The sequence below is a fragment of the Cervus canadensis genome, chromosome 19 (genome assembly GCF_019320065.1).
Source record: "Cervus canadensis isolate Bull #8, Minnesota chromosome 19, ASM1932006v1, whole genome shotgun sequence".
NCBI lineage: Eukaryota > Metazoa > Chordata > Mammalia > Artiodactyla > Cervidae > Cervus > Cervus canadensis.
Window position 1 is genome coordinate 41454497 of NC_057404.1, and position 25764 is coordinate 41480260.

Consider the following 25764-nt stretch of genomic DNA (forward strand, 5'->3'; position numbering starts at 1 on the left):
GATGGGACCAGTGCTATGAAAGAGGAGGGAAGAGAATCTTTAATATCTTCCCGTAGTCATTAAGGGATGAAGTAATGGTATAGTCCTCTGTAGAATGAGGACAAAGTTAGTAGATTTCTTACTGGGTGTGCTTTTTATCACACCTGTGTGAGACTGAGGATGCGTGTGCCTGCTTTCTTGCAGCTGTCTCACCCAGTACTTTTCCTAAATGTTTTTAGTAGCTCAGGCAAGTAAGCGTAACACTTTTGTGTTTGTAACACTTAACAAATGCCAACTATGTCAAGATCTTAAAGTATACATGTGGTTATTGTAATCATCGTATAACATATGTATTTGGATTTTGGTCAGAATATAAAGGATATGAGTATCTTATCTATGACCAAATAGACTATACTTATGAGGTTGAACTTTGATAAAAGTTTTTGGTGTGGGGACTGGAGTACCATATGAGACTTTGGGACATTGTTTTAATGGCTCACAGGTGACACACCCTGACCCCACAGGCTGCTGACATGACTTTGCTTTATCCCCATTCCCAGTTCCCTATCAGTGCGGTGAGTTCTCACAGGAGGCCACCAGTTTTCCCAAAGGACCCTCCCAGTGGAAGTTTATCCCCTAACATCCTGTGCAGTGTTACCTGGCCTCCTGGGAAATTTCTGGATAATCCATGAGACCAAGAAACCAACTAAAATTTACTTGTCTGCATACTAGGCAAAATGTGTTTTTCAAATATTCATTTTCATAAGCATAGAGCTACCATAAGGTTTTTAAAATGCAGTTTCTTACTGTGGGTCAATAGTCATAAGGAAAAATTGACGTTTATGATTTACCTGAAGGGTGAGTTATGTAGTTCCAAAATTCAAAATTTAATTCACTGTTGGTGGATGTGTTAAAGCTTATCTGAGTAAATCAATGTGCTTGCTTACCAAACTGTAATATTGTGATGTCTGACTCCAGTGAAAGTAAGAAGGTTGTATTGAAGTCAGAGTTTCTGACCGGATGGATGAAGCCTTGCCTTTGAGGTTGATGACTCATTTTAAGCAAGTGGAGTTACTGAGATGAATGGCTGTGGATTGGCAAGCCTTTAATCTCAAAAATTTAGAATCTGAAATGCATCCTGACTATGCATTTGAAGACATCCTAGTTTCCTTTTAAAAAATAATAATAAATTTCTATCTTCAGGTTATACATTCCTTTGCATAGAAGTTTAGATACTTTTATCCAACTATGAATGATATATGTTGTTTTTCAAATGATAAGCAAGGCATTAAGACAGGTCTCTTTACTCATATTTTACTGAATGCCACTCCTAATAAGATGTAATAGTATTTGTTTCTCCAACTGTCCTAAAGTAACTTTATGATTAAAGATAATTACTTTATTGTTTTAAAAATAAAATCTAGAAAAATTTTCTTTTTTCTTTGGCGTCTCTGCCACAATTTTCCCCAGCTTTGGCAGAGATGAGTCATAGCATAGACTACTACTGATCTTTAGGACAGCTAGTTCTGTTGCATATTATTAAGTGCTAATTATCTAATATTGTTTAAAAGCTGAAGTTGTGTTTAAACTGATTAGCAGTCAAGTAAATCCCTATTTTATGGTTAGCCAATTCTGGAGGCTGACTGTTGCTTTTTCACGCTTTTAGAAATTTCATTTAATTATTGAAAATAAGCTAACAGCCTTTGACTATATAAGGTATAGGGCTGAATTTGTAACTTATTTTTTAGTTCTAATTTTATGAGAAGCAAAACAAGGAGAGTCACCTTCAAATCACTAATCTTACCTCAGAAGGCTTTCCATGTGTTGAGGTTTGGGGTCACCTAAGGAACCCTTTTCAAGAGTTGTCTTAGGCCCCACTTTAATGAGTTGACCATGTACCCCAGGCCCAGGTGTGACATGCGGTAGCTTCCTCCCCTAGGGAATTTATGTCAGGTCTCACTGGTCCTATAAAATATGCTTTAGTCTGGTCCTCTTTGGAGATTAGAAAAGTCTCATGAATTTAGAAGCAATTCCAGGTGCTTTCCCTGAACCTCTCAGGCTGTTTTTCAAGACCCTATGTGGCATAGTGAAATGACGTACAGTTTGAGGAGGGCAGACATTTACATTGGTCCATTAGCTTAAAGCCATCAAAACCTCTATATTCACTGATCTCCACTACCCAGCGTGCAGGGTAGAAAGCCGCCCCCCCACAAGTAGTGGTGTGTGGAGCTTCTGAGGGCCTAAGCATCTAGCACTGTTTATATGAAGTCAGTCCCACAATAAAATAAATGAAAGGTGAGAATGTTCCTTAAAGTGTATTAACATATTCTTTTCTTTAAAGGGTGTTATTTGAAAAATGGAAGACCATCTGGTCAAGAGACTGTATAAACTACTAACACTACCACAAATTGTTTGATATCTTTATAAAGCAGAGTCTTTCAGGAAAAATGTTGAAATCTCCCTTAATATGATGATGAGAGCCATTCTCATAAATGCCCTTGTTTTATTCTTTATGTGCAAATATGCACAATTACAGCTGTTAGCTTTTTAAGTCATAAAATCTTAAAACTGGAGTAGACCTTGAATATGGTCTGGTCTAATCTTCTTACTTGTATAGATTAAAAAATACATGGAACTCAGGTGTTTATCAGCCCGCATAGTAAAGGCTTCTTGCTAATTCCTAGTTGATATTACTGTGTCTGTAAAATTTCTTGAATTAATATATAAAGGGACTCTCTGGGTTTGGATTCATTCAGGTCAGTTAATGTATCCACTTGAACTTGATAGTACTAATAATCTTAAATCGAAACTTCTTACCTTCTGAACTGTTGAGAGTTACTGACCAGATGTGGGGCCTTGCAGAGGGTGTGTTCTATAACCCTGGTGGGGTATATTTAACAAGACGTTTCTGTATTCCCTCCTGAACCCAGTGTCATCAGAGTAGGTAAAGGAATGCCTTTAAATAAGAGTCAGAGAAGCTTAACTTTAAGTCATATGGCCAGTTTCAGAGCTTGGCAGCAGCAATGTGAGATGAGGAAACTGATGCAGGCAAGCTGTAGCGTGTCGAGTCCTTAGGCCTAAAGTCTGCAGCAGTTTACTCTTCACACAGCACAGGAGGAGAGCTTCTTCAGGGCCAGGGACCTGGCTTTTAAACCACAGCTCAGGGCACAAATACCAGTCAACATCAATAGTCATGATAAGGTTATGGGGAGAAGTGGTTCTCATATACAGTTCTCTGTCACAGTTTGGGTCTCCTCTAATACACACAAGAATTTAAAATTTGGTGTAACTTTGTCCCTATAAGTTTTTAGTAAGTATTCCTCAAACCTGTTCACCTTGCGTTCACCTTTGCAGAGAGGATTTCGTTTCCGTTATGTGTGTGAAGGCCCTTCCCATGGAGGACTCCCCGGTGCATCTAGTGAAAAGAACAAGAAGTCCTACCCTCAGGTCAAAGTAAGTTTGTGATGTCTTTCCATGTGAATTCTGGAAGATTTGGTATCCTCAGAGCAAAAGAAAGGAATGCGTTAAATAACTACTATTTGCCTCTGCTTATAAGCTGAAGTGTTCACCTGATTATTTATAATATTTATGTAGAAATGTGTCTCATAGCAATAGAAGTGACAGATTCTAAAACTGTTAATATTTCCATTTAGTACAAATTATCTCAACATTAACAAAACTTTTATTATTTCTTGATTATCTTAAAAATTTGTTTAGTTGTATACTTCCTAAGACTTGAAAAATGCTTTGAGAGAGCACTCAATTTCAGGTCTCTAGAGATCTAGCAAAAATCAAGACTCAGATGACTGAGTGTGTGGACTATATAGTAGAATACCTCAGATCATGAATTCTGATCCAGACTCTGCTACCAGCTGTGTGCCTTTGACTGAGTTATCCAGCACTTCTAAACCTCAGTACCTGAATGTGCAAAATGCAGACTTGTTAAGGGTCTGTGCTTTGTAGTCTTCTAAAGATTGAATGAGAAAATGTACCTCAGTGGTCCAAAGGGGCCTCTGCTTGAGCAACTCTTCATCTACACGTGATGGTCCTTGGAACATACTGCTCATGACATGCTCTGGTGGGCTTAGCTGAGCTTTTTCTACTTCTTCAGGTTCTTTTTCTTTCTTTGTATTTAATTGAGAATATCTTGTGCTGAGGTAGCTTGAGTTTTTTATTTTTATAATGTGATGTCATGTTTCATAGACTGATTGTTAACAGTTTTGCAGATGAACCAGTCAAATATTGCAGTTTCATCTTTTATAAACATTTTCATTTGTACAAGACAGACCCCTAGTAAAATTGTGATATCAGAGAAATTGATCTTTGGTTTTGCCAGCCTTGCATTTTGTTCCCTCCCTCTCCTCATAGCCCACTTCTAGGCTCAGGACTTTCTAATTTCTTTTCCCTGGTCCAAAACGAAATCCTTGATTCTTTACCTCTTGAATAATATTGTAGTATTAGTCCTATCCATTGTGTTTGCATTTTAAGTCTCCTATCCAAGCTCTTGTGTGGAACGAAAGATGTATTTCCTGTTCAGGATTATTAGTCTGGATAAATATGGGTTTAGCCACAGATTTATGGTCTCTGGTCCTTTAGAATCTGAATGAGGAAATAAGAACAGCAATAAAACAAGGGGATTAATTTATATTAAGCACCAAAGATTTGCCAAGGGCTTTACATACATTTCCTCCTTGGAAGGAGAGTTATGACCAACCTAGACAGCATATTAAAAAGCAGAGACGTTACTTTGTCAACAAAGGTCTGTCTAGTCAAGGCTATGGTTTTTCCAGTGGTCATGTATGAATGTGAGAGTTGGACTATAAAAAAAGCTGAGCGCAGAAGAATTGATCCTTTTGAACTGTGGTGTTGGAGAAGACTCTTGAGAGTCCCTTGGACTGCAAGGAGATCCAACCAGTCCATCCTAAAGGATATCAGTCCTGGGTGTTCATTGGAAGGACTGATGTTGAAGCTGAAACTCTAATACGCTGGCCACCTCAGGCGAAGAGCTGACTCATTTGAAAAGATCCTGATGCTGGGAAAGATTGAGGGCGGGAGGAGAAGGGGATGACAGAGGATGAGATGGTTGGATGGCATCACCGACACAATGGACATGGGTTTGGGTGGACTCCGGGAGTTGGCGATGGACAGGGAGGCTTGGCGTGCTGTGGTTCATGGGGTCGCAGAGAGTCAGACACAACTGAGCAACTGAACTGAACTGAAACTCTCATACATTGTCTTTTCTATCCTCATAACAGCCCTGGTAGGTAAAAAGTCTTAATACCTGTGAGGAAACCGAGGCTCTTAAAAGGAAGCCCTGTGGTCCTCACGGGACTGGTGGCGTGTCATCCTACAGCAGACTCTTGCTCATTGAACTGTTGCGTGGAACATGTCCATTTGGGAGACTGGGGGCAGAGACCTAGGGAACAGGACATGGGAGGATGGTAGTAAGACAAGACACAGAATTATAACTCTGGGCAGCAAGAGAGAGGAGCTCAGGAATAATGGGTACTCAGATATCTGGGAGTCAAATCCAACACGTTTTTAACAACATGCCTGTGTGTCCTGTATATAAACACTGTATGTGTTCATATGTGTGATACATGTTATGGGCATTGACACTGATTATGATTGTAATTACTGAAGAATTAGCATTAAGAGTAAAACTGGGAGGTTTTTTTTTTTTCTGGACTGTCTCTGTAACAAACAAATATAAATTACAATGTTGTCAAGTGTTGACTTGTATTGCTCTAGTCTTTTGTAGCTAAGTAACAGTTCTTGATACTAAAAGACACATAGTAGTAACTTTGTTATAAATTTGTTACCCAATGGAAAAAGCTTTATATATCCTATTATGCTCAGTCTTTTTTTTTTTTTTCTGCTAAGGGTGTCAGTGTTTATTAACAAGCAGGTATAAAAATGATCACACAGTGGTTTCTTGTGAGTGGGGGAAAAGCCCCTCGCAATCTTTAGGCATTCCAGCTAGCTCTTTGCTTGAGAGGTTCATTCTAAGGAGGAACAGTATTTTTTAAAGCAGAATTAGCCAACTTACTGGTTGGGTCAGGAAACAGGTCAGAGGGATGAGAAAGAGCACAGTGTCAAGGGAATGTCTGAAGGGCAAGTGCTGCTCCAAAGGCATGGGCTGGGCAGACCAGATCCTCAGACTTGCTTGGGTAAGGGGAGTAGGGCCCATTATAGTCTTTCTGCTGCTGCTGATTAGTCGCTAAGTTGTGTCTGACTCTTTGTGACCCCATGGATTGTAGCCCACCAGGCTCCCTCTGTTCATGGGGTTTTCCTGGCAAGAGTACTGGAGTGGGTTGCCATTTCCTTCTCCATATGCTCAGTCTTCATACATCCTTCTCATGTAGTGGTTGACGCCTCACATTTACAAAATAGTCTAGAAATAAAACAACCTAGTGGATATTTGATGTTTTTCTCAAATCATAGTTTATGTATCAAAGAGTTTAATACTTACTGAGAAATCTAGATATGTAAACAGCTAATACTAAGGTAGTCAAAATATAAATGTGTATGATTAGTCATTATTGACCTTCAGCTGCAGCTTTACTATTTCACCCAATTGTTTTTTATTCACTAATTTAACATATATTTATTAAGCATTTAATCCAATTGTAAGAAAACATAGAGCAGTTCAGAGAGTTTGTTACAAACTATCATTGTTCTCTTAGCCTGTCATCACTCACTGAAAGTTTGTAATAGTTAAAGGAAATAATTTTATTTATCATAGAAGCTCTTAATCAGAAGAGCTGGTGTGGGGAGAAAAGAAAGAGTCAAACAATGTAGTTTTTCCAGAGCTCATGTTCCAGTATCACTTTTAATGCTCTTTTTCACAAAGGATAGTTAAGGGTGAACTTTTGGTTTACAAAGGGATATAAATCCCTCTTACATATAAAATTTAGTCAGAGGAAGGAATTGCTCTCAGCGTGTGTCTTTATCGGGAGGATCGTCACAGTCATACATGTCTGAAGCAGTTCACTAAGCACCCGCCCCATGTGAGGCTGCAAGAGAAGTTGTGTGACAGATACAGCTCAATCAGGGTTTCTCACTCATCACTACTAGTGTTTAGGGTGAGAAGACTTCATGCTTTGGAAGGTTTTCAGCTTCACTGGAGGGTATTCCGCAGCATCCCTAAGTTGTACCCTCTAGATGCCAACAGCATTGCTATAGTTGTGACAACCAGTGTCTGCAGACGTTGCCACTTGTCCTGGGGGCAGAATCACCCTCCTTGAGCACCACTGATCTAGATGCAAAGTCTTAACCCTTCTTCTTTGCATACTGTCTGCTATATAAGACAGTAGCTCATAGGTTATATAGAATTGCCTATATACTTTTCCTGATTATTAGATGTTTATTTTCAAGCTGATGATCATGGTGACTCTATAATTTCTTTTAGAATGTCTGAATTAGTGTGCCTGGATATTAAGGAGAAAGATAGAAAAGAGAAGAGAAAACATAGCCTAAACTTTCTGTGTACTATGATAACTGCATACCCAACAGTTAACGTAGGAACTCTGTTGATTCTCCATTACAACTATTACAGAAGAGAAAGTGAAAGTGGAGATGGGTTCAGTCAAGGCTGTAAACCTGTGTAGCTGCTGTTGAGAGCAGGGAGAACATCTGTGCAGTGGTCTCAGCCTCCCTTCCCGTAGAGGGAGGGGTCATGGACAGTGCCCCCACACTCTTCCCCAAATCCCATTTCTGCAGGAACTTCAGAGGGAGAGCATTTACACTCACAGGGAAGGAAATGGTATTTCTGAAATTTACATATGATACGTGTTTATTAAAGTATATTTGTTCAGGCTTAAGAGTGGAATGTTCTGGGCTCTGCCTTTTCCTCCTCTGCAGCTTCTTACCTTCCTCTCTCTCCTCCAGCCTCACTTCCTTCTCTTCTCATCGTGCCCCCGGGAGAGCATGCCATGTCTGGAGAGGCCCCTGGGCCGCTGGTGGTTCAGCATGACTTGGTCTAAGACAGGGGCCGTGAGGTGTTGAGGGCCAGCCCCACAGCTATGGGGACTGGCTGTGGTTTGGGGGCTGCAGACCCCTAGCTGTGGTTTATAGAACTTGTAAATATATAACCTGCTTGGGTTTGTCTCTTGCTGATTGTCCAAATATGACACCTAAAGTTAAATCATTTTAAAACCAACTCTCAGAGTCTACTCCAGTTCTCCATTTGCCACTGGAATTTTGTCCCATGCTTAAACCCCATTTCCAATAAGCTGGGTGTAGGCTAGGCTTAGACACACTCTTACTATATTGAGATTGTTTCTAGGATTAGGGCTATTGAACCATCTGGTGTTCTGCATGTTTCTTTCATGTCAGTGGATACCACTTAGCTTTCAAGAGTTTTGCTGTGTAAACCTTCACATCCTTTTTAAAGCATTGTTTTAATTATAAAAAATTCCATGTGTATAGAACATTTAAAAATTGATGTAAAGGACACCATATACCACTACTTGATTTAATAGGGACAGTCAGTATCCTGGAGGATTGTTACTAGGATCCCCACAGATGCCGTAATTCATGGATGCTCAAGTCCCTTTTTATAAAATGCAGCAGTATTTGCATATAATCTGTGCACATCCTTCTGTATACTTTAAACCATCTCCAGATTATTTTAATGCCTCATACAATGTAAATACTATATAAATAGTTACCAGTGTGCAGCCAGTTTATTTTACTTTTTGGAACTTTCTGGAATTTAAAAACATGTTTTTTCCATCTGAGGTTGGTTGAATAACGAATGTGGAACCTGAGGATACAGAGGGCCAACTGTATTAACATTTTACCATATTTTCTTCTGATCTGTTTCTAAAATAAAACATAGTTATTGCTGAAGCCCCACCCATTGATCACTTTTCCCTTGTTCTTCATAGGTAAATCACTGCTCTGAACTTTCCATCTCTGATAGAAATTTTTTTACTGGTTTTAGCTCATATTTTCTGATGGCTTTTTTTTTTTTCAGGCAAGTAAGAGTTAAGACTGGGATCCATTGAAGATTAGTGTTCACTTTAATTCTATTGGGGGCTTCCCTGGTGGTTCAGATGGTTAAGAATCTGCCTGCAATGTGGCAGACCCGGGTTCCACCCCTGGTGGGGAAGATCCCCTGGAGAAGGTAATGGCAACCCACTCCAGTATTCTTGCTTGGATAATTTCATGGACAGAGGAGCCTGGTGGGCTACAGTTCTTGGGATCACAAAGGGTTGGACACGACTGAGTGACTAACACTTTCAGTTTCACTTTGATTCTGTTGATTTCTTCTTTATTATTCAGATAAAATTTATCTATTGACAATGTGGAATTTATTCTGACTCCTACAGGAAGAAAATAATAATAACATTTAGAGAAAATCTAGGGAAAATATGCAGACTAACTTGCATAAATATGCAAAAATACAGATGCGGAAATATGTATCTTGTCCATTTTAAAGGAAAGCTTTCCTGGTGTTAAACATTTCATAATCTATTTTACAGTCCTACCAAGTTCTCCTTTAAAGTTTCCTCAGTTCTAATTTCATCATGGAGCTCCGAATGGGAGAGGCTGGCAGAAAAGCACAAGTGCCTTCCTTGAGGCCAAGCCTGTCCCTGCCTGTTTTTGACTCAGCAAGGAGTGCCAGGGAAGGCTCATTTCCCTCTTTCCCGAAAGTTATACATGAGATTTTTTTTTATTAACCAAACTACCTTCCCCTTCACAGAGGTGGAAAGTTGCCAAGAGGAACAGCCCCACAGGGGCTTCAAAAATCCTCACTGATTCTCTTGCGGAGTGTCCAGAAAGCACGCATCCTCTGCCGATGTCACATCCTCCAGCTTGGCCCACTCCAACCAGAAAGCTGTCAGTGACCTTGATTCTAAAATACAAGTAGCTGACCAGTCGGTATTCTTATTTTCTCTTTAGTTATAAATATCAAATGCAGTGGACTACAACTTGAAACACAGCTGATGTAAGTGTAACTATTTTTAATCAAATGTTTTCTGAAAGCTAGTTCTGACATATGTTTTCTTTCCGGAGTGTTTCAGATTAAACAGAAGGCAAGTATTGAAATGTTTAGATTAACAACAGACAATGTTTATTGTCTCCATGACCCCCATGATTTTTTTTTCCTTCTTAAGTCTCTACTCTTGGTGCCTCTCACTTTAAAATCCTAAATGTTAAGTTTCTGTCAAGGTCAGATGAAGACTGGCTGATCTCTTGTGGCATTTAGGGATATCACATATCCTTGTGTAACCTCCCTTTCCTTTGTATGGACTTGTCTGGTTTAGGAGGTTTGCCATTTTAAGTATCTCTTTATAGTACTAGTTTTGAATAATTTAATCTGACTCAGTTACTAAAAACAACAGGGAAGAGGATCACCAACAGTCAATTAGGTTTGCACATAAAACCTACTTCATAGCATTTATTAAAATTTCCATCAGTATCCCTAATCTGTTCACTAGTTGCATATGTTAAAAAGGAAAAATAACTGTATCCCCTAGATCAAGAGCCCTGTGCTCTGTATATTGAAAAAAAGCACTTTGTAACCTGGATCCCTCTTACTGGTTTCAGAGGGATTTGGAACTTCTTAATATATATGCAGAAAGTTATTGGGTTGGCCAAAAAGGTTCATTTGGGTTTTTAAACCCCGAGTGAACCTTTTTGGCCAACCCAATATGTGTATATATATATGTGTGTGTGTGTGTGTATATATATATATATATATATACACACATACATATTCCTGGGGAGATAAATATAACTTTCCATCAGATTTTCAAATGGAAGGATTCAAACACAGTTAAGAACCAGTAGTGCAGAGTACGTTTCACTTTAGCTTTCTGACAGCAGCTGATTTTAAAAATTGCTAATAAAAAAGATATATAGGCTGTCTTTTTAAATTTTTTTTTTACTTTTATACTTTTTAAAAAGTACATTTTTGTATTTTTACCTGTTCCTAGAGAGTGGAAACAATTAAGGCGGCTCAACACAAGTCCCAGGAAAGCCTCCCTTCACTTTGGGTATCAGGTGGGGAAGCGAGGAGACATAGTAGCGATAGCCCTGAAAGGGAGTAGGCGTCACTGCTTTTCCTTTCTTACTCTTCCACAGGATTGCTGATTAAGCATGAAGTTAACCATTAGAGGTTGAAGCCAAAAGAGAGAAAACAGTTCATTTAACAAATATTTATTGAGCACTCTGTGTCAGGTCCTGTCTTGGCAAGCAGACAAAACTCCTTCCATGTGTAACCGTAACCTAGACTTCTAGATATTTTTCTTTCAAAAGTTTTTCTTTGGGCCTCCAGAACAAAATATTACCTTGTAGAATGTTTTTAAAAACAGCCCTCTAAATTTATGGTATGTAGTCATAGTCTACGTTATGAACTAGAGAAAGCTACTCATGAGCTCACAGCTTTCATAGCTGTGAAACATAACTATTAGGAGTATAGTAAAAATGTAACTATTAACCTAATAGGCTTAGGCTTGAATTTACAGATAGTGTGAACCTTAAGCTTTGTTTTGATCCATCACCCCTTGGTGACCTTCCTCGGTTGACTATTCCCACTTTTCTCTCATCCACTTTTCCTTAAATACATGATTGTTCCTGGGACCATTATTTAATCAGAAGCAAATCTCGGATGGCTTCTTCCAACCCCAGGGGTCTCAGTCTGAAGATTAGATAGCCTTTTTTCATTACATTTAAGAATTCCGGTCTTGTCAGGTCACATACTGGTAATTCTTCTAGAGAAGGTAAGAACATACAGAAGTACTATGGCCCTCAAAGGTACTAAGTACTAAGGCCCTCCACAGACAAGCCGATTTTCAACTTTCAGCAAATCTAGAGCTGAGGCTGTGAGCTACCCCACTGTCACAGCCTTCTCTCCCCACCCGCCAGCTGGATTTCAGACCGGAGTCCTCTAGAGCCTTCTCTCCCCACCCGCCAGGTGGATTTCAGACCAGAGTCCTCTAGCCCCCACTCACCTCGCTGAGCGCTCATGTGGGTGGACTGAAAGATGCATGCAGACTCTCACAGATAAAGCCTCTCACCCGTCCGTCCCCATCCGCCCCGAAGAACAGTTGTAAGGATGGCTTGCTGTGCTTATTTACATCTTCTCATTTACTCATTACAGCCCACAGCAGTGGGTTCTGCAATCCTTATTTGATAAATGAGGAAACCAAAGTCCACAGAAGTTAAAAAGCTTACCATGATCTCAGGCATGGAGCCCAAGATTTCAGTGCAGGCAGTGTGATTTAATAGTCCAGACTCTTCACCATCATGGGAATACTTTTAATTACAGGGGTTCTTTAAATCTATGGTTCTCAACCATGGATGTGCATCAGAATCACCCAAGAATATTTTAACTGCAGAGATGTCAGGGGCCCATTCCACTCATGCTAAATCACTGTGGGTCCATTAGTATGATAATTCTGTGATAATTCCTAAGGACTCATATAATGACAAGATATAACAACAGGTGAATGAATAGGTAAACATGGTGTAACCATGGAATAGAATACTGTTTAAAAAATTATGAGGATTACACAACATGGGAAATACTTGAGACCTATTGTTAAGAAAAAAAATCAGAATTCTAAATTAAAAATATCATCACTGAAGTGACTTAACTCAGTGAATGAGTTAAAATTAAGATTAGAGATGGGAGAAAGAATTACCAAATTTAAAATTAGAACTAAAGTAATTTCCTGGACTATAGCACAAGAGAAGGAAAACTTAAATGGTGAGATACAGATTACAAAAGAAAGAGTAAAGCTGTCTAATTGAAGTCCTGAAAGGAGATAATAAAGCTGCACATTTCTGGTTCTACACCAGGCTCTAGTCTAGGGTAAAGTTCAGGTGGCTTATGGACCATACTTTTAGGTTTGCTTTTTTTTAAAGTATTGGCTCTGAAGTCAGTCAGTTCATAGCTGGAAAGATTGATTCCTAGTTTTGCCACCTACTGACAATGTTATTAGTATTTAACTTGGCCAAGCCTCAGTTTCTTCATTTGTAAAGTTGAGATAAGTAATGCCTGTGTCATAGGATATACGTATGAATTGAGCTGCTCAGTGCATGGCACAGAGTAAACACTTAAAAGTGATAGCTTGCTTCTATTTTTTGTATTCCAAAATCCATTAATTTGAGTATTGAACAAGAGTTTTGTTGATTGGTTTATGGGACCATGGAGCTACACAAAAGCTTCACCAGTCCACTAATTTATTTTCAGCACAACTTCACTAATTAATATTGCTTCCACTCTATTTATGCCATGTCCTTCTTTCTAAAGGTACGAATGTGGGAGATTGAAAACAGATGCTATGTCAAAAGCTTACTTTTAGATGCTATGCATGATTTCTTATAAAAATATTGATCGGTAGCAAGTGGCCAGAAAGGAATTTATCTTAATTCTTTTCAGGCTCTTTAACCGTGTTCTCTTAGGCATTATGCATCTGATAATTTGCACAAGTATTGTTTTAGTTTCCTAGAGCTGCCGTAACAAATTACCACAAATTAGGTGGTCTAAAGCAACAGACATTTACTCTCTCACAGTTCTGGAAGCTAGAAGTCCAAAATCAAGTTGTCAGCAGGGCCGTGCTCCCTCTGAAGGCTCTATGGAAGAAGGCTTCCTTGCCTCTTGTAGCCTCTGGTGGTTGCTGGCAATCCTTGACATTCTTTGGCTTGTAGCTGTATTGCTCGTTTCTGCCTTTGTCTTCCCCAGATTTCCCCTTTGTCTTTCTGTGTCTGAATCTCCTTTTCTCCCATAAAGACAATAGTCATTGTGTTTAGGGCCCACCGTAATCCAGTCTGACCTCATCTTAATTAATTATGTCTGTGAAGACCCCATTTCCAAATAAGACCACATTCTGAGGTTCTGGGTAGACATGAATTTAGGGAGGATAATATTCAACCCATTAAAAGTGTCTTATGGCATTAAGCTTACAAAGCAGTGGTTCTGAAAGTCTGGGATAATGATCATTTTAGGCCCAATATGCACTGGGAAAGATATTTACATGTATCCATGGTATCTCTTACGTGCATGGCTTCAGTTGTGTCTGACTCTTTGCAACCCTATGGACTATGTAGCATATCAGGCTCCTCTGTCCATGGGATTCTCCAGGCAAGAATGCTAGAGTGGGTTGCCATTCCCTTCTCCAGGGGATCTTCCCAACCCGGGGATCAAACCCACATCACTTACATCTCCCACATTTACCACTAGTACCTCCTGGGATCATTATTATTAAAATCTTTCAAGTTGGAAAGTTTGCCAGTATTTTGAATATTTTCTAACAGAATAATTCCTGTGATATCTCTCCATTGAGTAGATGGTGGACCTTAAATACAGTTGTGCCCTAGTAAATGCTTAACATTTGACTGTTCAGGAAAAAAAGCAAATTGAAACAAAACCCTGATTTGTAGTATTTGTTAATTTTCTTGATGTAAATACTTGCACTATGATCACTTTCAAGCTATCAACATAAAGTCAACTGGTTTGCAAATTTTCTGAAAATTTAACAGTTCTTGTGAGTTGGTCAAGCCAATTCTAGCATACCACTGCAAGATTTCATAAACAAAGCAGATATGAGATCACATCCTGGATATTAACCTAATGAGCAATAGTCAGATCAAGAGAAGATAATAAATCACTTCATGTAAGGTTCTTTATTCATGCGTTAGTTACATAATACCTAGGGACTTTGCAGGATCTGAGTAAACCCATTGAGTTGCTATATGACATCTGTCATATGGTCGTTAAATAGAGCTGTGGTTTAGTGAGCAAAATAACATACTTGAAAGCAAAAGCTAGATTTTACTTGAGATTATATGATTTACAGATAGCGTGACCTCCAACAAGTCACATAATCTCATCAGACGTTATTTTCCTCATTTATAAAATGAAAATAAAAAATACCTACTTTGCAGAAATATGAATTGTATTAGGGTTAAGTAATTGTCATAATAACATCTAACACAGTCTGTGACACATCTATAGCATTAAATGTTCATTCAGGACATTTTATGTTTTTAAGAAAAAATATGATTGTTAGCTCCACGAAGGGAGGAGATTTTTTTTCTTTTCCTGTTGTGTTTACTGCTGTATGTTTAGCACCTTGAATAATATGTAGCATATAGTAGGTAGCCAGTAATTATCTGTATAGTAAATGATTCGTCAATGTGCAGGAGATGCTAGAATTATCTTTCCCAGACTACCACTAGCACTATCATAATGTCGCTAAAGAAGAGACAAATAGTCTATATAACTATTATATAGACATAATAGTCCTTGGTTGTTATTGGAAATACAATCTTCAACCAGCCATCACAGCTCCCCTCCGCCTGCTGTTCCATCTTGTTCTTACCGTCTCACCAGCCTCCTTTTCCTCCCCCATTCACCTGACTTTGAAATCCTGTGTCCCATCAGTCAGTGAGTTGGGACACTCCAACTTAGACCCTGGGCATGACACCAGACTTTGAGGTTGAAATGGGGCTTTGTCTGCCTCAGTTTCTCTGTCTATTGGAATCTTTCCATGGCCGTGAGAGAAAAACCAATTAAAACTAAGCAGCAAATGGCAACTTATTTGTTTAAAAAGTTGGGAAGTCCAAAGAAATAGCTAGCTAGCTTCAAGGCCCACTGGATTCAGAGCTGACACTGTCGTTTGGCTTCTCTTGGCTGCTCAGCTCTGACTTTCCGTTATTCAGATTTCCATCTTCAGCTCTGGAAGGGGGCCGCAGCAGCAGTCTCAGGCTCACCGTGTTAGGGCACCAAGTCCTGCAGCAGAAAGTCTGCTTTCCTGGAAGCTGAAACAGGTTTAAGGGGCACCAGATCAAAGGTTTCTAGGTCCTCATGGTCGTTGTTTCACAGCCCGTCCCTGGAGGTCACACCGGGGACAGAGAGTGTGAGGCAAGGTGACTGCATTAATAACCATTCGCAGCCTCCATCCCCTGGATCTGCAGTGGTGTTAGCTGCAACTCGGACATGTTGACCAAGGTGGGCGGTTGGATCCCCAAGCACAATGAGTACTGGTAAACTCCAGAGAGGGAACCAAAGTAACAAATAGCAATCATTTCTTCCCACCCATCTCCCCGTGGGAAAACTAAGACATCTAAACCCCCCTTATCCCTGAAATTGTATGATCAAGTATCCTCCCTCACTAGAGAATGTCTAGTCTGTGTGCCATTCTTGTTGTTTTATTTTTTAAGTAAGAAGTTTTTTTACTTATTTAAAAGTGTCACATAGAAATTAATAGAAATTCAAATAATACAAAGATACACATAGTGAAAAGTAAGCTTCCCTTCTTTCTAAGATCCCTCTCCTCCCCAGAGAGAAGCACTACTTTGAATTTCTTTGGGTAGGCTTCCAAAAATATTCCATGCATATACAAGTCTATGTGTATATATGTTTATGTGTGTAAGGACCATGTGTATCCCAATACATGTAAACTATACAGCATATTCATCTATACACACGCTTATATTCTGTTAATCTATAAAACACTCCGCCTCTTGCTTTTTTCACTTAATGAGCTTGGTAGGACATTCCTCAGCAGCTTACAGATTTCTAGGGAAGTGATGTAGCAGACTCTAGAGCACACTACCTTGGGTTCAAATCCAACTCTGCCCCTTATTAGTTGTTTAATCTTGGACAACTTGGTTAACCTCTCTGCATCTGTAAAAAGGGAAGCTTAAGAGCCCTTGCCTCCCAGGGTTGTTGGAAAGATTAAAATGAGTTAGTATATGTAAAGAGCAGTGCCCAAAGCATGGTAAGTGCTCTGTGAATGTCAGCTTTGGGAACCTACCTTATTCTTGGTAAGGCGTTTCATTCATCATACACTGCCTCTCACGCTGCTTTTGTACACGAACCGTCTTTTGTAGTCTCTGAATCGGTCTGCTCTCTTTTCTCCTGGCAAAGACAAGCTCAAAAAGCCTACCTGCCCTGTAATCCTACTTGATCCTGATTTCTTCCTGACCCACGGTCTTTATATTTTTAAAATGTATTTTGTTATTAACTTGACTTTTAATAGCCATGGAGTTTTTTCTGAGTGTTCTTTATGAATTGTGGGGATGTTTTGTCCTGAATTTAATTTTATCTCTTTGGAATATCATTTCAGCTCCTTGTCATGTAATTTATTTCTTTTGTAGTTTTCTGACGCATTTATCAGTAACCACTCTTTCAGAAATCTGCCTGATTTGCCCTCACTTTTCCAGCTGAGTTAGTTGACCTCTGAATGTTCTTCCTTAATCAGCCTGTGAAATCTTTGATTGCATCCGCTACTGTTCCTCATATTCATTTAGTTACTTGCTTACATGCCTGTCTCCCCACCTCTAGACCTTATTTTTTGAGGACAGGCACCATATCTTATTTCTTCATGATATTCTTCTATTGGGAGATGTACAACAAATATTTACTGAATTAAACTGGGTTCTCTTTCATTCTTTGGGTAGTCAATTGTTGCTCACTAATTAGAAGCTTAGCTAGAAATAGAAACTTAAGTAGAAAGTTAGCTTGTTTAGTTAAAACTTGGCCAAGAAGGGTTTCTTTCTCCATTTCCTCCATCTTATCCCTTTATGTAACGTAGGTATGCTGATGACTCCAAATTCTTTTATCTAGCCTAGACTTCTACTCTGAAATCTAGGCTCCAGGCTTAGCTGCTTGATTGACATCGTTTGGGTATCTGGTAGTTAACAAACTGAATTCTGAATCTTCCCTGCCAATCTACCCCTCCTAATATCTCTCCTTTCTCAGGAAATGGCAGCTCTATCCTTCAGTTGCTCAGGTCAGAAACCTTGGAGTTATCCTGAACTACTGTAACCCATCAGGTCATCCTATTGGCTGTGCCTTCAAAACTCATCCAGACTCCAATCACTTGTCATCACTGCAGCCACCGTTGTACAAGCTACCATCCTTAACGTCTTTTTCCAGTGGTTTTAGCTTCCACGGATGATTCTCTGGTGAATCAATTGTTATCAGTAGTTGATGATTACAGATTTGTGATTGTGTATTTATATCACTTTTTTTCATTTTTGTTTTATAAATTTTGTTAGCTGAAATTCTCTGTTTAAAAAGAAATTCTGTTTAAAAAAACAAAAACAATCTCTGTTCTTCACATTCCTTTAAAAACTTAATTTCTCTATGTACTCATGGATTTTTTTTTTCAGTGTATTATAAGCCATTCCTGTCATTATTTATTTTGATGTTAAAATTGTCTGACTCTTAGCCAGTAGGAGTCTTTCATGCTAGCTTCTGTATCCTTTTGACATGTCCCCACTTGATTTTGAATATTTCCTTATTTATGAAGTAATATGATACTGTCAGTTCATACTATACTTTTCCTTTTCCTACCCCCGTCCTGTAATCAACCATCTCTCCAAGGAGCCCTGGTTCCTTTTGTTGGAGAAATTTCTTCCAGTCTGAGTAGGCAGAGCTAGAAACCTGTGTTTCTGTTTGTTTGTTTTTAATCTTGAATTCATATTGATACCTTTTAATTCCAGTCTGACATCACGGGCCTCTTCCCTTCTTCCTCTGCTCCATATTTGTGTTGCCTTTCTCCAGTAATGAAACCCTAGTTGCCACTGACATCAGCATACCCACGCAGTTTGCTCAGTCCTCTGATAAATACAGAATAGCTTCAGAATTGCTATACCAATATCAGTACTAGCTATGAACTTACTAAATATAGTTGTTTTTTTTTTTTGCAGTCCTCTGACCTTCAAATATATTCAAGAGAGGGTAGTCAGAGTAATATGTTCAAAAACTCTTAGGATAATTTTTTCCTTCTATATAGCTACAGTGCCATTAGAAGTATAGTTAGTCAAATTTTTCGTTTTTGTTCAGTTTCAGGGATTTCCCATCTTACTGATTTAATTTTATTTTTTCAATATCAATATTTATCAGTCTCATAGAATTTATATGAGATTAACCAGACCCTTTAGAAGTCATGATAACATCGTTGTTTTATTACTTTTTAAAATAGTAACCTAGGAAAGGGATCAGTCAGAGCCTTGATTTAAATTGTATTCTGGATTGTTAGTTCAGAAACCTGGATCCATCTAAGCCTAGAACATTCCATTTGTAGATTTTAAAGCTTCCCTGGCCTTCGTCCTTTCCTCATTCGTGGAGCACATGGCTTGTCTGGTGCTCACCACATGCTGAGTGCCGTGGTCACATGCTCGAATGTGATCGTCTCTGCCTCCAGACTTACATGAGCAGACAGGGAGCAGTTCATACAGGTACATACAAGGTGATGATACGAGGTTACTCAGGATTCACTGGAGGAATGCCTCCTCAGAGGGTGTTCTGCAGTGTGTGTGTGTGTGTGTGTGTGTGTGTGTGTGAAGGTGATGATACGAGGTTACTCAGGATTCACTGGAGGAATGCCTCCTCAGAGGGTGTTCTGCAGTGTGTGTGTGTGTGTGTGTAGGTAGGTGTGTAGGGCTGGGGGAAGTGCACCTTTCCTTTGAGCTCACCTCCTGGCTCGGTAGTCTCAACTTCTGTTTTTAACGGAATGCTCATGGCATTTGAAAGATGCATTTTCAAAGTAGGGACCAGAGAGCTAGGTATCCATTTCAGGCACCTTAGTAAAAACAAATCACACCAGATATCTCTCAGTGTTTTCTTTGGCAGGATTTCTGGGACGGTGTAGTACTGAGCTGTTGGAGCTCTTTGGTTTGGTACTTGGGGGTTAACAGTATTTCTCCTGTTGGTGATGTCAACCTGGAGGGATATCTCTAGCCTCAGGGGTCTCTCTGCAGCTCCTGCAGTGTATTTTATCATTGTCTTCAATGGATGTTTTATCAAATTTGCAGTGACACGGAGTGATAGATAACAAATAATTCAAGTTCAAATTCATTTTGAAAAGCTGAGGCAAAGAGCCATGTTCTTTTTTAATATAAAATTTATTAGTTTTGAGTTTTAAAATTCAGAAATATTTTTCGGCATCCATATCTCCATCAAAACAAAGGGCTAACTTTCTTTTTGTTGTCATGTCTCTTTTTCTAAAAAGTTATTTTTAATTGAAGGGTAATTGCTTCACAATATTGTGTTGGTTTCTGCCGTACACCAACATGAGCATCAGCAGGAATACATGTGTCGCCTCCCTCCTGGCCCTCCCACCCCCTCCCACCCCTCCAGGTTGCCACAGAGCACCAGTTTGAGCTCCCTGAATCATAGAGCACATTCCCACTGGCTATCTGTTTTACACGTGGTTTATATGTTTCCATGTTACTCTCTCCATTCGTCCCACCCTCTCCTAGGGCTAACCGCTTAGGCAATGCTATTTTAAAAAGCTGAATGCCTCCAGAAAACAAATTACTACAAGTACAGGGTGGGAGGGATATGCAGGTGAAGAAATCTAGAAGTTTTAGTTAATAATGGGCTCAACATGAACCAACAATGTGATGTGAGAGCCAAACAAATAATTGCACATTAGGCTCCCTTAGGAGAAGGGTAGTATTTAAGACCAGTGGTCTCACTCTTGCACCAGGAAAACTGTGTACCCTGCTTCGCACCACCACTGTAGAGAATTAAAAACCAACTTGAATGTGTTCAGAGCAGAGTGGTGACCGAACCCGAACCTTCCTCAAAGTGAGGTAGTCACTGATCACGAGACTACTTATAGCCTGGCAAATTTGGTTGTCTTCAAATATTTGGATGGCTGTCATAGGAGAGAAGGATGAGATATGTCCCGTCTGTCCCAAGAAGAGGTGATAAAAAGCCCTGGGTGGAGCCCTGGGGGAGAGAGGGTTCAGTTGTTACTGAGAGTCAGAGCTGCCTGGGGATGGAATGTATAGCCTCAGGATGAAGTTCATTATCATTGGACTGGTTCAAAAATAAGCTAAAATACTACAGGACAAGGAAGCTACCTTATGTTAAGATGCTTAATGAGAAGTAGATCCCTTTTTTATACCTTTCAAAAGAGTTTTTTCTTAATAAATTGTACTTTATAATAAGGGAAAAATCAAGATTTGATTACAGGGAAGTTATTTTCTGGCAAATTTCTAAAAGTAATAGAAATTAATTGCTTGCAGAACATTTTATCTAAGTACAAAAGTATATGATTCATTTCATATACTTTGTGTTTTAGTCTGCATAGGATGAACAATACAAAGCTATCACATGGGAGGGTTTTTAGCAGGTTTAAAGTACTATCATTTTTCCAGATTGCTGGCTGATGTTATCCTCAACCATGTTAGAAATTTTGGTGTTTCTCCCTTCCTCCTTTTGCTTACATCATAATATGTAGATGGTACAATATGTTGGTTAACCTCAGTCTGACACTTATATCGCGTTTTCTCTTTTGCCCCATCAGTGTCTGGGATGTAAATTAACCAGTAAAGCGACAACAAGAAATCAGACAGAGAAAATTTCCCATTTCTACTGACTTGTAATTCTCCTAATTTTGTAGGGGGTTTTCCACAGGAAATCACAGAAGAATAGCTGAAATGCTTTATCTTATGTTCTTTTCTTCTGAAGGAGCAGTTAATTGTCTTCTTCGCAGAGTGGTCTAAATTCTCGTGCCCGGCAGCTGTGTTTACTATAGTACAAATTAAATTCCCTGCTAAATGATGTCTCTAAGTACTTTCGATCATTAAGAGCCAAATTATTTAGTTACTTCTCTACCCAGTGTATTTCAGTGAAGGCGATACAATGGGTTTTCTAAGCAAGAAAAATATAACATGAAGATAATTATATGCCTTTAAACAGAAAGAAATCAGTGATATTTAATTCCAAGTAAATTTGAATATCACAGAGTCAGAGGATACTCTTAATTATCTCAAATTAGGTTTGTATCAAAGACAATGTGCTGAGAGACTTTAGGCTATTTTAAAAGACTTTAAAACTTACATTAATAATTTTTGTCTTCAAAGAATATATCCCCCAATTAAAATCTTTATTTTGCACTTACTTCAGGCATACATTACATGTTATCTAATCCTCCTAGTTATTTTTATGTAGTTTGTAAGAATTTAAAAAAAATTTTTTTGTAGAGTAAAAATTTTCATTCTTTGTTTGGCTTGTATATTTCTCTCCCACCCCCACTTGTGTAGTCAAAGCATTTTTGACCTCTCCTCAGAAAAGTCAGTCCTTTATTATCAGGATTTAACTACCCAGGGCAGTGCCCTCCTTGGATTTACTGAAACTAAATGCTTTAGTTACTCAATTTCAGTTTTACTGAGAAAAGTTGAAATCTTTGCCTAACATAAAGGTTTTTCTTTGTCTCTAAATTTTGATTTTCCATGCTATCAGAGGCCCCATTACAACAGGTAAATTGAGTGTTAATTGTATGTTTTCTCAGTTTGTAATTGTGTTAAATGTATCTAAAATGTTCACAGTTCTTAAAATTAAGCTTACCATTAGGGTCCTTCCAACTCAGAAATTCTGTGGTTTTAAGCTTTTTTTTTTTTTTTTAATATGTTTGAAATATTTCAGTTTGAAAATGTGATCTTTGCTTGTTGTCCTGTGTGTCCTCTCTCTCTATATATATATATGTATATATATATATACGACTAGGAATCATAGAATTTTAGAGCTGGAAGATGTATTAGATGTTATCTTGTGATTCTACACATGAAGAATTTAGAAGCCCAAAGAGGCTCAGGAACTTAGCACAAGGTCATAGCAGTCACTGGCTGCTGGAACTCTGGCCACTTACTGGAGCACTAAAAATTAACTCACGTTTTTTTAATCTGAAAATGTTCAGACTTCTGGAGAATATTCTTCTACAAATTTAAGAATATAAGGTATTCTTTTACAAACTTAAGAATGTTGAGGCATTTATATTAAGCGCAATTTGTTATTAAATTCTATAAGCGGTACCGTCATGCCTGTTGTATTCTCCAAACCTGGCATCGCACTTGAAAATAAATTACAAGTTGGGGACGGTTAAAGCGTCTGGATTTTACACTCCTGGGATATTTTTCAGTGACTTAGAAGCATAAACTGATGCTGCCAAGTTAGGCCTGTTTTCAAGTGGAAGGAATTGCTGATGGGGAAAGCTCCCCTCATGCAGCTGCCCTGGCAGTTGAGCTGGGATGATGAATATGAGATCAGCTCTCCAGATTACCTGGGACCTATGGCCAAGACAGCACTTCCCCTCCTCCCGGCCTTATGTCCAATTTACCTGGAACCAGCCCCGATGGTTGTCTTCTGCCCATCCTGCCGCCTTGGCCAAACCCCAGCACCATTGTTCAATTGTATGTCAGGGTTAAATCCTCACTGAGGATTGAATGTATAAAAATGAAAGGTGTTTTTGGGCTTCCCATGTAGGGCAGTGGTAAAGAATCTGCCTCCCAGTGCAGGAGACACAAAAGACATGGGTTTGATCCCTGAGTCAGGAACACCCCTCCCACTTCAGTATTCTTGGCTGTCCATGGGAAGTCCCATGGTCCCATGGCCAGAGGAGCCTGGCGGCCTATAGCCCCTAGGGTTGCAAAAGAGTCAGACACAACTGAGTGTTCGCAACACACACAGAGATGTGTTAGCACCTGTGAAGCCAGTCTGTCTGCATATAGAAGTTAGTTTTCTCAGTGAAGTACAAGTACTTAAAAAAATAATCCTCTTAGAAATAAATATATTGCCAGGGTTAGGTCTTCCTAATTGTGGTTTCAAGCCATGAAGTCAGAAGAATTTCCAAGTTAATTGACTCTATGCACTCACTATTTGCTAGGGATTTTTAGAAACTTCTCAGGGTAATTCCTCACAGTTGTAGTAGAGAGATGAACTGTGTCATGAGACTATAACCCTTCAACAGATCTTAAGGCAATATGGCCTGGTGGGCTGTGCTGTCAGCATATGGCCTGGGAGGTGTTAACCACTTGGCGTTCCCTCTTCCTCAGAGTAGCCTGGAGCCAGTGATGTATTCAGTCATGAATTCTTTGAGCAAATACTGATTAGTTTCATCCTGGGGGTTGGGGAAATGGAAGAACTTGACAATGCCTTGATCCTAAAAAACCAGTCAGTTTAGTGAAGGAACTAAGATATGGCCTGCTGCTGCTGCTAAGTCGCTTCAGTCGTGTCCGACTCTGTAAGACCCCGTAGACAGCAGCCCACCAGGCTCCCCTGTCCCTGGGTTTCTCCAGGCAAGAACACTGGAGTGGGTTGCCATTTCATTCTCCAATGCATGAAAGTGAAAAGTGAAAGTGAAGTTGCTCAGTGTCTGACTCTTAGCGACCCCATGGACTACAGCCCACCAGGCTCCTCCGTCCATGGGATTTTCCAGACAAAAGTGCTGGAGTGGGGTGCCATTGCCTTCTCCGAGATATGGCCTTAAATATCTGAAATATGATGATGATGTTTGTTTTACTCACCATTAGAGAACCAGCACCTGCAGCTGCCATGTAGGAATTGCTGAATAAAGCAGTATTTTTCAGATGAAAGAGTGAATGACCTCATAGCCTTAAGGTAGAAAAGCCGGCTGGTTGGAGTGGACAGAGAAGACTTCAAAGCAGAGATTACATTTGGGGTGGGATCCTGAGGGAAAGGTAGAAATTTGAAAACATGAATCTAACTAGGGAAAATAGCAGAGGCAGAAAATTGAGTGGCAAAGGCTCAAAAAGAGACTTCCGTCTCTGAAGTTGGAAGGGAATGGTGAATAATTCTGCTGGAATGAAGAGTACATGAAAGAGAAAGATGGGAATGAGGCTAGAGGTAAGATTGGACCAAATTGTGCAAGGCTCAGGAATTTAAACCACGTTTTGTAGAAAATGGGGAAATTGTATAAGGTTTAATATAGAAATGATTTGCTATAATGAGCATTGTGCTTTAGGAATACAAATCTGGTAGAAGTCTGCTGAGGGGTTGGAAGGGAAAGGCATAGCGACACCACATGGGAAGAACTGTAGTGATTCCTCATGAGTTAAAGTGGTTCAGGCTGAGATAGATAAACTAGAGCAATGAGGATAGAGAGAAGGGGCAGAAACTAGAGATTTTTGAAGGTGCCACCTGGCTGAATCAGTTAATTCAGTACCTGATTAAATGTAGAAGACAACAGATGATAGGAAAATTTTGGTGCAGTTGCTTAGAAGGTGGTGGTTTCACTTAATAGGAGATGGAGTAAGTTTCAGAAGGAAGGCCATTAATGGGTCTTCAGTTGTGGTCAAATTGATTATAAGTTATGGACAGGAAGATGCCCTGCAAACAGCTGGAAATGTTATAGGTGTTGAAAAAGGAAGGACCCATGAGATTTAAATTGAGGAGTCATCTGCATGGAGTAGATAACTAAATCTAGGAGACTAACATGACCGTGTGAAGAGAGTGATTATGGTAAAGATTAGAGATGGACCAGGGGCTGATCTCCGACAAATCTCCTTTTGAGGAGGAAGAGTGCTTTAACAGAAGTGTCTAATGCAGTGAGAAGGGAACATTTTGAGGAGGGAAGGTAACCCATCCTAGGCTTCAGAGAGGTCAAGTGGGATGAAGAACAAGAAATGGCTGATGAGTTTGGAAACATGGAGTAAATCATGACGTTTAGGCACTTATTTATTTGAGGCATAGAAGAATTAATTAAATTGCAAAGGTACTACTACTATGTGGGAGACCTGGGTTCAATCCGTGGGTTGGGAAGAGCCTCTGGAGAAGAAAATGGTAACCCACTCCAGTACTCTTGCCTGGAAAATCCCATGGACAGAGGAGCCTGGTAGGCTACAGTACATGGGGTTGCAAAGAATCAGAAATGACTGAGCGACTTCACTTTCACTTTTCAAAGGTACTGCAGATTAAGTTGGCGTTTCAGCATTGGTGATTAGAGCTTTTCTTGCATACTTGATAAGAAAAAAGAGAATGGCACTCAAGCAGGTATAAATACTTTTAAA

The 25764-nt window shown here is 39.4% G+C and overlaps 1 protein-coding gene across 2 annotated transcripts in view; it reads left to right on the forward strand.

Moving 5' to 3' along the window:
* NFKB1 (nuclear factor kappa B subunit 1) overlaps positions 1–25764 on the forward strand; it is a 121905-nt gene that overhangs the window by 34507 nt on the left and 61634 nt on the right. For both annotated transcript variants that reach the window (XM_043438262.1, XM_043438263.1), the window contains exon 5: positions 3334–3432. In XM_043438262.1, the coding sequence (XP_043294197.1) occupies positions 3334–3432 (99 nt within the window). The remainder of the gene's footprint in view (positions 1–3333; positions 3433–25764) is intronic.